This window comes from Cryptotermes secundus, unplaced genomic scaffold (assembly GCF_002891405.2).
Source record: "Cryptotermes secundus unplaced genomic scaffold, Csec_1.0 scaffold2898, whole genome shotgun sequence".
Lineage (NCBI taxonomy): Eukaryota > Metazoa > Arthropoda > Insecta > Blattodea > Kalotermitidae > Cryptotermes > Cryptotermes secundus.
The window spans coordinates 160925-174352 of record NW_019726304.1 but is presented as its reverse complement, the minus strand read 5'-3'; the positions used below and the strand labels follow the sequence as shown (position 1 = coordinate 174352).

Here is a 13428-nt window from a genome sequence, read left to right as displayed (position 1 = left end):
AACAGGCCAGCGAAAAATCTAACAATCTACGGCAAAACCATCAATTATTATGGGCGTTATAACATAGGTGTGCAGCTGGACGAAACATACACGTCGAACCCCCCCAGACGATTTAAATCCCTGATGAAACATACACGTTGAACCACGGCAACGGGTTAATAGTCTTGTTAAGATTAGGGCCAAGGAGTTCATGTAGGGAAGNGGAGGGGGGTTCTCAGTCGCGCAACATGTTACAATATATATATTCCATAGTCTTGTTTGTACTCAAAAATCCTGATATGTATCAGGTGAATAATGGCATACACAAATTAAGTACTAGGTGGCATAATAAACTACGTATTTCCTTTGTGAGATTATCTTCCATTCAAAAGAGTGTGCATTTTTCATCCATTAGAATATTTAATAACTTGCCATACAATATATATTCCTTGAAAACAATATTAATACTTTTAAACAAAAGCTAAAAGATTATCTTATTTTAAATGCATTTTATTCGGTAGATGAATACATGACATACAGGCAAGCATAATACATTATTGTTGTCTTTCCAAGATTATGTATTATCTAGATTTGTTATATGACTGCTTTTTATTTTATTATTGTGTTTTTATTTTATAATTCTTGAATATTTTAATTGTTGAGCCTAGATTGCATTTTGCAATGTCATTTTGCTGACGAATTCAATATCCATTCCGGTTTCTGGACAATAGATCTGTGAAATTATGTATCTATGTATGTATGTATCTATACTTTTATATTGTGTTGACAGCCAAATTTACATGATTGTTGAACATACAGCAGGATGCAAACCATAAAGGCGTACATCTTTGCATAATAAATAAACAATAATGACACAGTGGCATCTGTTTTGGTTTCGTCTTTAAGATACTTTTATGTTGTGTTGATGGCCCAGTTTACATGGTTGGTTATAATAAGGATTATCAGAGAAGTTTGTCCTTAACCCTTTGCACATGACTTACCAATTACATCAGCTTGGTGTATTTTGTATTAAAACTGGCACAGATGAAGAGATTGGCTCATTGTTAATCAGAATTTCTGTCAGTGCATGAAATCAGATTCAGTGCGCCAATGTTTGGATGAATGAATAGACTTTCACACAACCTATACCTGCTGTCATTTGAAGTTCATTTGGGGAAGTATTGTGGCTTATTCTGTGTAGCTGCATTCAACCCCCAGCCAGACTTGGCATTTGTAGCAAGTAGTTCCATGGTGGGGCTTCATAGTAAAAGTGTTACTTTTACACAGATTTTGAGAAAATAAAGCCAAAACATTTTGAGAGTTGTGATCATAGCAGTTGCCTTCAACTCGTATATTTAAGATTCATCAGTCAATAAAAATTCCTCTTTAGAAACAATGCAAAATTAAATGTAGTACCTCATATATATGCATACGTATTTTTTTATATATTTAACCTGAACACACACTTCACACAAGACAAAATTCAGCTCTTAAGCAAAGGGTTAAAATACAATCTACACTATAAAAACAAAAAATGGATTGAAATATTAGCTCTCAAAGCAGAAACAGCGATAACAAAACAGGATATAACAGAACACAACTACTACAGACATGTAGTTGCGAAACAAATCAAAGATATTAGCAAAACAAAGATATTAATATTAGCTATAAAAGTAAGAGAGAATGAAAATTAGCTATGAATATAAAAAGAAAAATGCTAGATAACAAATTAATAGCAACAAAAGCAGACAAAGGAAAAACATTAGTAATAATAACAGAAGAAGAGTATCAACAAAAAAATATTGAAATTCATACATGAAAATAATTTTACACTAATTAACAAAGACCCAACACAACAATACCAAAATAATATTAAACAAACAATAAAACTATGCACAAATACGATACAAAAAAAAAAAAATGGAAATACACAAACATGAATCCCATGGCCCCAAATTTACATGCGACAATAAAAATACACAAACATAACACACCTATTAGACCCATAATCAATTGGAGACATGCCCCAGCATACCAAATAGCAATACTATTATCCAAAACACTACAAGAATATTTACAATTACCAAACACATATAATATACATAACTCCATACAATTAATGAATGACTTAAACACCATTATAATGGATGAAAACATAAGATTATGTTCTTTTGATACAGAAAACATGTATACAAACATACCTAAGAAGGATATAATGAACATAACTAAAAATATACTACAACACAATCATAATAAAAACATAAATACACAAAGAGAAATTATGTGCATATTGAACACTATACTAGACCAAAATTATTTTCAGTATGAACAAAAATATTACAAACAAACAGATGGTTTAGCTATGGGAACTCCAACATCTGCAATATTAGCAGAGATATATATCCAGAACATGGAACACACACAAATATACAACATATTAAAAAATCAGAACATAATTGGATATTTCAGATATGTTGACGACATACTAATATTATATGATATAAACAAAAAAAAATATTGATGGTATGATTATTATAGAGTTTCATAAACTGCAACAAACGATAAATTTCACAATGGAGAAAGAGAGGAAATTTAATACCAGATACAAAGAACACATACACGACATAAGACACAATAACAGCAATATAGGATACTCAGAACACATATTAAACACAGGACATGCATATGGTGCAATAGAAAATACTATGGATATCATAGCAACAAATAAGAAAGGACAATATTTAAACACATTAGAAAACTATCATATATACAGAACAATAAAGAAAAACACGCATATGAACAATATAAATAAAGAAATATATAACCCAATATTTCACGAATTACACACTATTTACACAGAACAACCTAACAACACCCCACCACCTACCCCCACTACATTTACCCCCACAACATCATAACTCATCAATATGAAGACAGCACACATACATATCCAGCAGTACAACGCACGCAGTCACAAGGGATGGACACAACACAGGACACAGTGAGTATTAAACATTGTAAAACCACACGTAACAGATAGAAGTCAAAACGTGGTATTAATGAGTAACACTTTCATGTTGCAGATATACACAAGAATATAGGAAGAGTACTGCCATAGGAGAGGATTGACGTAACTCGCGAATTTGAAGTGCGACGTATAGATGATAAATCTTGAAAAGTTTTAATATATAAATTTTATTATTATACATGACATATTTACATTTTAATCATTTTATAAAGGAGACATGATGGCATACAGTGCAATGGTTTGATGTAAACAAAACCACACCTGAAGATGGCACATTAGTGCTGAAATATGTAGTGAAGAGAAAGGTGAAATTGTGTGCACTGTAAGACGGTTGATACAAATACACACCATGAATTTAACCTGAGGTTCATGTAAAGCCAGATGCTCGGTTTTTTAAACTTTTTAAACATGAGGATTTAACTTTTAACATCCAAAGTTCCCTGATCAGGTCAGTGATGAGTATGGTCGTCGTGGCCAAAGTACCCCGATTTGGCCAGTCGGGCATTTAAACTCTGCTAGTGGAAGCACATGCACACACTACTAGTAGAAGTGCATACACAGTCCTAAATATTTATTTTTAAATGTAGTATTTACCAGACAGACTTGAGTAAAACCCTAATAGAGGAATTAAAATGATAGCTAATTGAACAACAACAAAAAAGAGCATGCATATGAGTTATGCCCAAACTCATTCACAAGCCAGTTCTGTCATTGCATATTCTGCAGATTACTGTGTTAAAACATATAGTAAAATTCGATGTACATACATTTTTTGTTGTTGTCTGCTTGATGTACATATATAAGCTGAAATGAAACTACAGTATTCGATTTCACTATGAACGCACAGAAAACAGATCACAATCTGTATCTCAGCCACAATGCGACTGTCTGTTCATGACCATGGAAGGGGCAATAATCTCTTGCAGCTATAACGGAAGGTCTTAGCACTGAAGAAGGGACCGTCCAATTGTTCCCTCTAGCTTTTTCTTGAATAACCATGCTTTCATTCTCCTGTCCTTTAGTTAGAAGATTCGAAAATCTGAATAGTGTAACAAAGATGTAAAATTTGCCAGCAGAGAACCAAATTATTTTATTGCTTCCATCTACGTAGTGTGTTCAAAAAGTATCGAACCTTTGGTCGGCAGAAATACATTTATTGATTTGGAGGTACAAAACCCTAATCACCTTCAAAGTAGTCTCCTTGGTAATGCACACACTTCTCCCAGCGCTTCCGCCATTCTTGGAAACACTTCTGGAACGCGTCTCTTGGAATGGTGATCAGCCGGGCCGTCGCATTCCGCATGATGTCTTCTCTTGACTCAAATCGGGTTCCTTTCAGTGGCATTTTCAGCTTGGGAAATGGCCAAAAGTCACACGGAGCCATGTCGGGGGAGTAGGGAGCCTGACGAACCACAGGGATGTTGTGTTTGGCGAAGAAAGTCTGAACCAGATGCGCAGTTTCGGTACGAATTTCGCGGACACACTCCTCATGCCCAAATCCTCGGTCAAAATTGAATGTACCGATCCAATGCTTACCCCCATCTCGTTCGCAAGTTCTCGGACTGTGATACGACGGTCCTCCATGACCCAAGTCTGAACTTGCTCAATGACATTCTCATTTCGGCTTGTTGAGGGTCTGCCTGAACACGGTTCGCTGTCCACTGATGTGCGGCCATCTTTGAAGCGGTTGTACCACTCCTTTATCCTTGAGTTGCTCATGGCATGGTCCCCGAAAGCCTGTTGAATCTTGCGAATGGTTTCCACTTGGGTATCGCCAAGCTTTTTGCAAAATTTGATGCAATATCGCTGCTCATGTTGTTCCGTCATTTTACACCTTACTGGAATCCGACGAGAGCTCACTACACGTTCTCACTCATAGGCCGACTGCCAACAACTGACGTTTTCTGCTGGCGGGAAAAAATTCACGACTATGAATGAATGTCCCCTACACATCTCCACTGAAGGGAGTCTCCCACGCTTCATTGGTTTATTTGGGAAAAAAGAAGGCTCGATACTTTTTGAACACACCACGTATTTCATGACACCAGGGACTGCTAAAATATGTCAAGTGTTACAAGCAGGAGTGAATTTATAATGCAGAACAACTCTGTGAAGAACAGGGAAAGCATTTTTAGAGTACGCATCAAGATTAAAAGAGAAAAATTGAAAATAGAGTATAACTCTTTGTATAAAAATTTTCAAATCTTCCATTATAATATGCAACACTATGTTCTTTGCTGATACGAACAAAGTTAATTCCATCCATTTATCATAAAAATTGTGTTAGATATAGCATTTTTAAACACAATGCTTAAAATTGTTTAAGCACCCTAACAGGAAGGGACATTTAAACACACACCGGCAGTGGGCATTTAAACAAACTCTAGCCAGCTCAAGCTTACCACCATTTCAAAAGTCTGGCATTTAAAGGTTAAATCATATAGATATGCTGGTTTACACCCACATTTCATGTAATGTTCTCTTTTTTTCCACAGTTACAAGAATAATGAAGACAACTCACTGGTAATGACCTCTGTGAGTACAGCAGACAGTGGGACATACGTATGTACGGCAGTTAACCCAGCAGGAGAAGGAAGTAAAACAATGGCTCTGTTTGTGCAAGGTTTGTCTAAGAATTACCAGTATGTTGTTATGTAATGTAATTAGAGTCAAGTGACACACAATGTAAACTTCTCTGGGAGTGATTAATTATTTAGTGTTGTCTTCAGTAGTTTCATGGTAATGGTTGCACTGTTTCTCAACTAAAATATGTAAATTTTCTGTGTTCAGCATATATTCATTTGATGCAAAGTCAATGCAAAATTTATTCCTGCACATATGAATATATATTGTTTTTAGGATTCTGGGATGTGATGCTGTGCAGTTTGGTAGGGAGGTACACAAAGTTTTGGAGGAAGGGTATCACCTCATTTTCAGGGAAGATGAGTGAACCGTATGGGAAAATATAATACATGAAATAATTCAATGACAGGAACTGATGTACTGATTTTATACATACGAGGGGGTACCCAAAAGAAACCGAACTTATTTTTTTTTAACTTATTTATTCAAATTTTAAGCACAAACCTTCAATCCCCTTCAAAGTACTCTCCACTTACACTAATACACTTGTCTAGTCTTTTATTCCATTTTTCAAAACATTCCCTAAATTCTTCTTTTGAGATGCTTGACAGCGCCTCCGTCATTTTTTCCTTTCATGTCTCCTTTCATTCGAGGAAACAAAAAAAGTCGCACGGGGCAAGGTCGGGTGAGTATGGAGGGTGAGGAACAGGGGTCATACCATTTTTGGTCAAGAATTGTCATACAGACAGGGCTGTGTGAGCAGGGGCATTGTCATGATGGAAAAACCAGTCACCCGACTGCCACAAATCTGGCCGCTGAGCTTCAAGTCACTCCTGACAGCTCCACAATTTCTTCAATGGTCCGTCGTCGATCTTCCTTGATGATTTCGCGAATTTTTTCAACATTTTCATGTGTTTGGGCCGTGGAAGGACGACCAGAACGAGGTTTGTCATCAGTTGACATTTCACCATTCTTGAAATGGGAAAACACTTGAGTTTTCCCCATAGCATCGTCCTTGTACGCCGTTTTTAACATTTCAAGAGTTTGTGTTCCACTTTTCCTGAGCAAAAAGCAGAATTTCACCACCGCACGCTGTTCACGAAAATCAGCCATTGCAAAAACGACGATCACACAAAACAGTTGTCACTATGAACTCTGCCGAAACTAGTCTTTACCTTCTGAAGCAACGGTAGTCAGCTTATCGACCCAGGAATGTTAGCTATATGCACTCATAGCAGCAAAACACGGTACTACAAAAGCTCTGCCCACAAAAAAATTAGTTCGGTTTCTTTTGGGTACCCCATCGTACACCAAACTACCTGGTATCACACCACAGAAGACCATAATCATCAAAGAAGATTTTGTAAACCGTTGCAGTGCCACCACACATATTGCCAGGAGGGCATTCAGTAAGTGCCATAGATGGTCAGATGATTACATTAACATGCGAGGTAGAAGCCATCCCTAAACCAGTGATCACATGGCACAAAGATGAAGTGCCCTTATCTTCTTATGGGAATGAAGTCATGTATTTTGACAATAATGCCACTGTCAGGTAGGTGTTTATAGTAACTAAAAATAGTAATATTGTGTTTAAAATGTATTCACTTGTATACATATATTTCTGTCTGAAATACAACTTATTGTCTTGTCCTACTTCTCTGACACTACATGTTTCGGCCATACACAACCATCATTAGATGCACGTTGCCAGAATGGTTCCACTGTACATTAAAATTACATATCGCATGTGTATGTGATGTTGATTAAAAGGTAAAGCTGGCCACTGGAAAACGAAAGACTCGATTCCAGTCCTCAGTACCAAGACAAAGCGTTTGCTTACTAAACAACTGGAGGAAGGGAAAATCACATGGTATATTGAAATGATGGGATTACATAAACAAGGAAGCAACAGCATAGATTCCTCGGGTGAGGGAATTCTGGATACCAGTAGCTCCTATGATCCATCAGGTAGAACATGGGTTGCATAGCTGAGTCAAGTTCCTATATTCATAACACTTCTGTAAAATCCATTTCACCGAGTAAGTTGACTCTGGCAGAAATGTCTCCGACTTGTACCTTGAAGATGCCTGATTGTAATCTTAATGGATTCCATAGTCCCTATAAGTGAATTCTGGGGTAGTACCTCAAATTAGCTGACAACCATTTCCATTTACATAGTTTCTAATTCATAATTCTTGAATCACCCTATCATTCTATGACATATAATCTGAAATACCGAAAGCACCATGAAATAAACCTAGCACAAATAAAAGTGAGATCTGTTTTAATGCTATCTTTCCACCGCCTTCTCTGAGTGATGTTTTATATTAACCTTTTATATATTCCTTGTTATGTCTAAGCTAATGTATAGTTTATTTTATTCAGCATATTTATGTTACTATTGTTTAAATGTTTTAATTAATTAATAACTCTAGTTTATCTTGTATCCTGTGCTAGTGTAGCCATTACAAAGAAAGTCCCAGTTATGAAAGCAATATGACACTCTAGCTCTATAGTTAAAACTCTATAGTGTCTGTACAAGTTTGAATTCAGTAAAATGATATGTATTGAGTGCAGAATTAAGGATCTACAGAAAGAAAATTTTAGTTCAAATATTGTGACGTGTAGACCCATTGCTAAGAAACAAGTTGGCAAACACATTTTCATAGAGATTGATTCTTGGAAACCAACCCATTACGAAACACGTTTCCATAGAAAGGAGTGATCAACAAACATTTCCTTGGATACCGATATGCCATATAAGAGGCTGTTCAGATCAGAGTTCATTGTTCAAGTCAGTCATAATCCAGTCAGAATTGAGCTGAAGATTTATTGTTAGTTATTGTAATTGATTGTGATTATAAGTGATGGTAAAAGAATGATCAATAAATCCAGTCATCCAATCCAAAACCAATTATTATTAGTCATGTGACAGTATATTCAGTAATAATGTAATACAGAATGGTCGTATACTGGATCTTAAGGAAACAGTGTAGTGAGGTGTGCACTGGATTTACGTGGCTCAGGAGAGGGACCGGTGGGGACTTCTGTGGAACATGGTTTTCATCCTGTGGGTTCCATACAAGGGCTGAAATTTCTTAACAAACTGGACAACTATTATGAAGAATGATTGAGGAAAACAATTTTAATTATAAGTGTATCAGTGTTCATACAAAAGTAACAGTTCATGAACATGCAGCAGAAAGAAAATATTTTTTTTGAAGAGTTGACATTGAATCTCTGAAATATTTGATTTACACTTGAAGTCTGATCATTAATTAAATATGTTATATTGTTGTTAATAACTTCCCGTGTTGTGAAATGGGCAAGAATTTCATACTTATGTAATTTGGCCCAAGGAAAGACTTCCAGTTAGCATGCAGACCTATGGTTTGCGTACTAACAGTTTTGAATAACATTTTGTTTTGCCAAAGTCGGAAATATATCTTCATTTCATTTATACTTTCTTTTAAAGAACTTAGAGAGTAAATGGAAACAAATATCCATAGAAATGTTATGTTGGATATTGGCCATTGTCTAATGTCATACATTGAAACCTTCATTTTATGTTCCTTCATATATGTTTTTTGTCATTTAACAGTCTATTTCAGTTGAACTACAAATACTATGTTTCTGGACATTATCCATGATCCTGCTTTTATCTAAAACACCGTCCTGTTTATATGTCCAGAGATAGGGACTAGCTCTATTGACTGGGCCCAACTGAGTAGGTTTTACCTGAAGATGAAAACAGAATCCAGTCACCAAAACATTGTGTTTTGAATATAAACAGGACAGTGTTTTAGATGAAAGCGAAACGATGAATAATGTCCAGAAACATAATATTTGTACTAATGGACCATCATCACAGACTTTTAGGTCCTCAGTTGGACTAGATCAGTAATTTCCCCTGTTTAAAATTGTTGTTGGTTTAATGTTCAAATATGCTGGTCACCAAATAAATTGTAAATGAATATTTCACTGTATTTGTGTAATGAATCCATGTTTCTCACACACCTTTAGAGAAAGAAAGAAACCACTCATGTTGGGTTTTTTTTTTCCGTAGATTTGTGGCTACCTTTGGCAGTTCTGGGCATTATAGATGTGAAGCTGTGAATGATGCAGGGTCTGACAGGAAAGACATATCCTTGCTGGTGTTAGGTGAGTTACTTTACCATAACTTTCCTCAATGGGATAGACGGAAAATATCGATGCTCCGAACTCAGAGAAGTATTATAAAATCACATGTCAGACAATATCAATGAAATATAATTTGCCTTTCTGTGTTTTTTAAGTGCAGTTCTTATTAAGTTTTTAGTTAGATATGCGTATAGCTAATGATGCTCTCGCACCCCTGAACACACTCCTCCTCCTCCTCATCATCATCATCAATGAAAAATAAATAGCTAAAATTTAGTAATTTGAATATCTGCTACTGAAAGACATGATTAAAATCCCAAATTATTACTTGAAAATATAAATCACTAAGCTTAATTCCCATAGCTCACTTTCAGATGCATTCACAACCCTGCAAAGTTTCTATTAAAATTGTTCAGTCTGTTCACCTGTCTTTACTAACCAACTATGCTAACTCATATCAAATCCATATTAACTGTCGTTACTTATGCAAAAACATTAATTTAAATTATCGTGATTAGTTGCTATTTAAACAAACCTTATTTTAAGATAGATGGCAAAATTCTGTACAGATTTGTGATACATTTGAGATTTGAGGTTCTCATAGCAGTGACTGTGAAGCTCTGAAGATAGGGTCAGGGCCCTCAGTGAACCAGTAAGGGAAAGGAGAATAGTGTGAAGAATATTGGTCCTTTCCAAACTTCTGTACCATTTTTCCCATGATAAGCTTACTCTATTACCCTGAGAATGGAAGCATCTGGTCCCTCCAGTACATTAATAATAATCAACCAGGTTGTGATGCATCTGTTTGTTGCTGAAGGAACTGATCAGTTACAGAAGGGAAGTACCATTCCTTGTTTACATTTTGCTAACCTGTTAATCCTGAAGTAATCATAACAGGCAAATCTTTAGGACGCAGTAGTTTTCCACTCGAGTATTCATGAATAAATCCAGGTTTATAAGTTCCATCACTATGGGCTGAATTAAGAGTAGCACTAAATGGAAGTCATTTATTCTGAAAGATAAACAGAGAATGACTTCACTAAACTTTTCATACTTCTGACTAAAATAAGGTAAAGTTGTCCTTGTGCTTAAGTAATTAAGTATTACACCATAAAGGCATATGGGGGAATGGACCTCAACACTAGCTGGAGTTGAGTGATCAGCTTCATGCCCCTGCCACTTTATCCCCAGGGAAAGAGCCCCCCCCCCATACCCATTGGATTGGAGGCTGGATGGGTCCCAGAGCCAGTCTGGACTACATGGAGAAGAGAAAATTCTTGACCTTACTGGTACTCAAACCCCAACCCCTCTGTCATCCAGCCTGTAAGCAGCCGCAATACTGACTGTGTTATCCCTTCAGTAGCCAAATAATTTGAGTCTTGGGTTATTTAGTGATGCATTTCCAACTGCAGTCATCCTAAATAATTTGGCATCACCCAGTTTTCAGGAGCAATGGTTTTGCGTACCAGAGATTAACATCTGTTGACAACGGACTAGGAATGGAGTCATATGTTATGTTCATCATACAAAGTCAGAAATATTTTCCTTGTAGTTAATTAAATATTGTCCATATCAAAAAATATTCCAGATAGAATAGAGCTTGAAGAGTTGTCTCTTTTGGGATGTGATATCATATAGTCCACTTGCACATTGATTCACAGAGGAATGCACTTACTTGATCTTCAAAGCTGAAAAGTACACTGAATGCTAATTCATTGAAATTCCTAAGAGTTAACGGGAAAAGATTTGGCTATTGACACAACAATATTTAATTGAATAAACCAAGGTAACTCTTAACACTTGGTTTATTTCAGTGGCTGCTACATATTTTGGAGGAGCCACCATGGCAGCTGGCTACAGGCTGGACAACAAAGGGTTCGAGTTCGAATCCCAGTAGGGCCAAAAATTTTCACTTCTCCATGTCATCCAGACTGGCTCTAGGGTACACCCAACTTCCTATACAATGTTTACTGGGGGCTCTTCCCCATGGGTAAAGCGGTCGGGGCGTGAAGCTGACCACTCACCTCCAACTAGTGCTGAGGTCAAGAAAATGTGGATCTATACATCCATGCTACCTTACATCTTCATGGTGTAGTTAAGCACAGAGACAACTTTACCTTTTACTACACGTTTCAGTCCTCACAGGACCATTATCAGGTAGTCCTACAAATACATCTGTAGTTATGAATGTTGCACCTGTGATTTAACAGATTTTTTTAGCGACTTTCAGAAGTTGTGTCCTATTTGTGTGGACGTGACAGAGTTTCAAACTGTTGAACATTTGCACAGCTACAGATAAAGCACTAATAATGTACTCATTAATTTTATTCCACTACGTGTTTTGGTTTTACAAAAACAGTCATCAAGCTGATAATTAATAGCACAAAGTACTTTCAGTAATTATGGCTATCTACAGTGATGTAACAGCTGATCGCAGTGGCCATGCAGTCTATGGTATGAACTGTCTTCGCTTGCTCTAACACTGGGATCATGGGTTCAAATCCCATTCAAGGGATAGATGTGTGTGTTCTGTGTTTGTGTTATCCTGTGTGTAGGTAGCGGCCTTGCAACAGGCTGTTCACTTGTTCAACCATCTGTGAAAAAAGGTTAAGAAACTAAAGAAGAGGCCAGGGCCCAAGAAAGGGCTGCAAAGCCATTGATGAATGAATGAATGAATGAATGAATGAATGAATGAATAATGATGTAAAACATGTTCTGCCAGGGTAGATAGTTGTAATTTCTGTCATTACTTCCTGGTATCGATTATTAACCTGGTGATGTTTTCTATAAAACCGAAACATGTCCTGGATGGAAAACAGCATGGACGCCAACATGAGATCCTACCAAGAAATGGAGGCCAATAGGAGGAAAGACAAAGAGGATTTAATGGCCAAATTAGATGCCAACCAAGAAAAGGCGGCGGCCGACAAGGAAGAATTGAAGGCCGCAATGCAATCTATGCGAACAGAATTGGATGATAAAATCCAACATAGAGTTGAAAACATTTTGGCGATTGTTGAACACGACAAACGGACTCTCCGGTCAGAAATAACTGAGCAGATTGAAGTGTCCTTCTGCACGCGGACAGATAAACTCCAGGAAAGCCTGATGAAAAACTACAACGAAACCTGCACAGCAATTGACAAAACCAAACGCGAGTTCCAGGCCCGGTTGGACATAGTGCAAGTGAAGGCCGAGCGGGGAAATACGTCAACGATCGTCGCGAGCACAGCTCAGCCACCGACATTCAACGGGAATTCAACGTGGAGCGTGTTCCGGCGACAATTCGAGACCGTAGCAGAACACAACCAATGGTTGGACAGGGAAAAATTAACATACCTGATCACCGCTCTGAAGGGCCGGGCGGCAGAAATGCTATCCGGCATTCCAGCAAATGCCATTTACGAGGAAACTCTTCAGGCTTTAGAGGACCGTTTCGGGGACCAACACTTTGCAGCTGCCTACCGCTGCCAATTAAGAACAAGGACCCAGAAACCTGGAGAATCCCTGCAAGACTTTGCCACGGCCATTGAACTGCTTTCCCATCATGCCTACCCCAATCTATCTGCAGACCACATAGGAAGAGAGGCAGGAATAGCCTTCGTATACGGAATACGAGATGCCGATATAAAGTTCCAGCTGCTGCTAGGAGGTGAGAAGAAGATAAACGAAGCCCTCCAACGACCGCTAGAGCT

General features: G+C 37.3%; 1 protein-coding gene across 2 annotated transcripts in view; it reads left to right on the top strand.

The window, feature by feature from the left end:
• Positions 1-13428, top strand: part of LOC111864198 (hemicentin-1) — a gene marked incomplete at its 5' end in the record, with an annotated part of 147354 nt that overhangs the window by 8959 nt on the left and 124967 nt on the right. For both annotated transcript variants that reach the window (XM_033751343.1, XM_023851272.2), the window contains 3 exon segments: positions 5503-5630; positions 6968-7145; positions 9660-9754. In XM_033751343.1, coding sequence (XP_033607234.1) covers positions 5503-5630; positions 6968-7145; positions 9660-9754 — 401 coding nt within the window.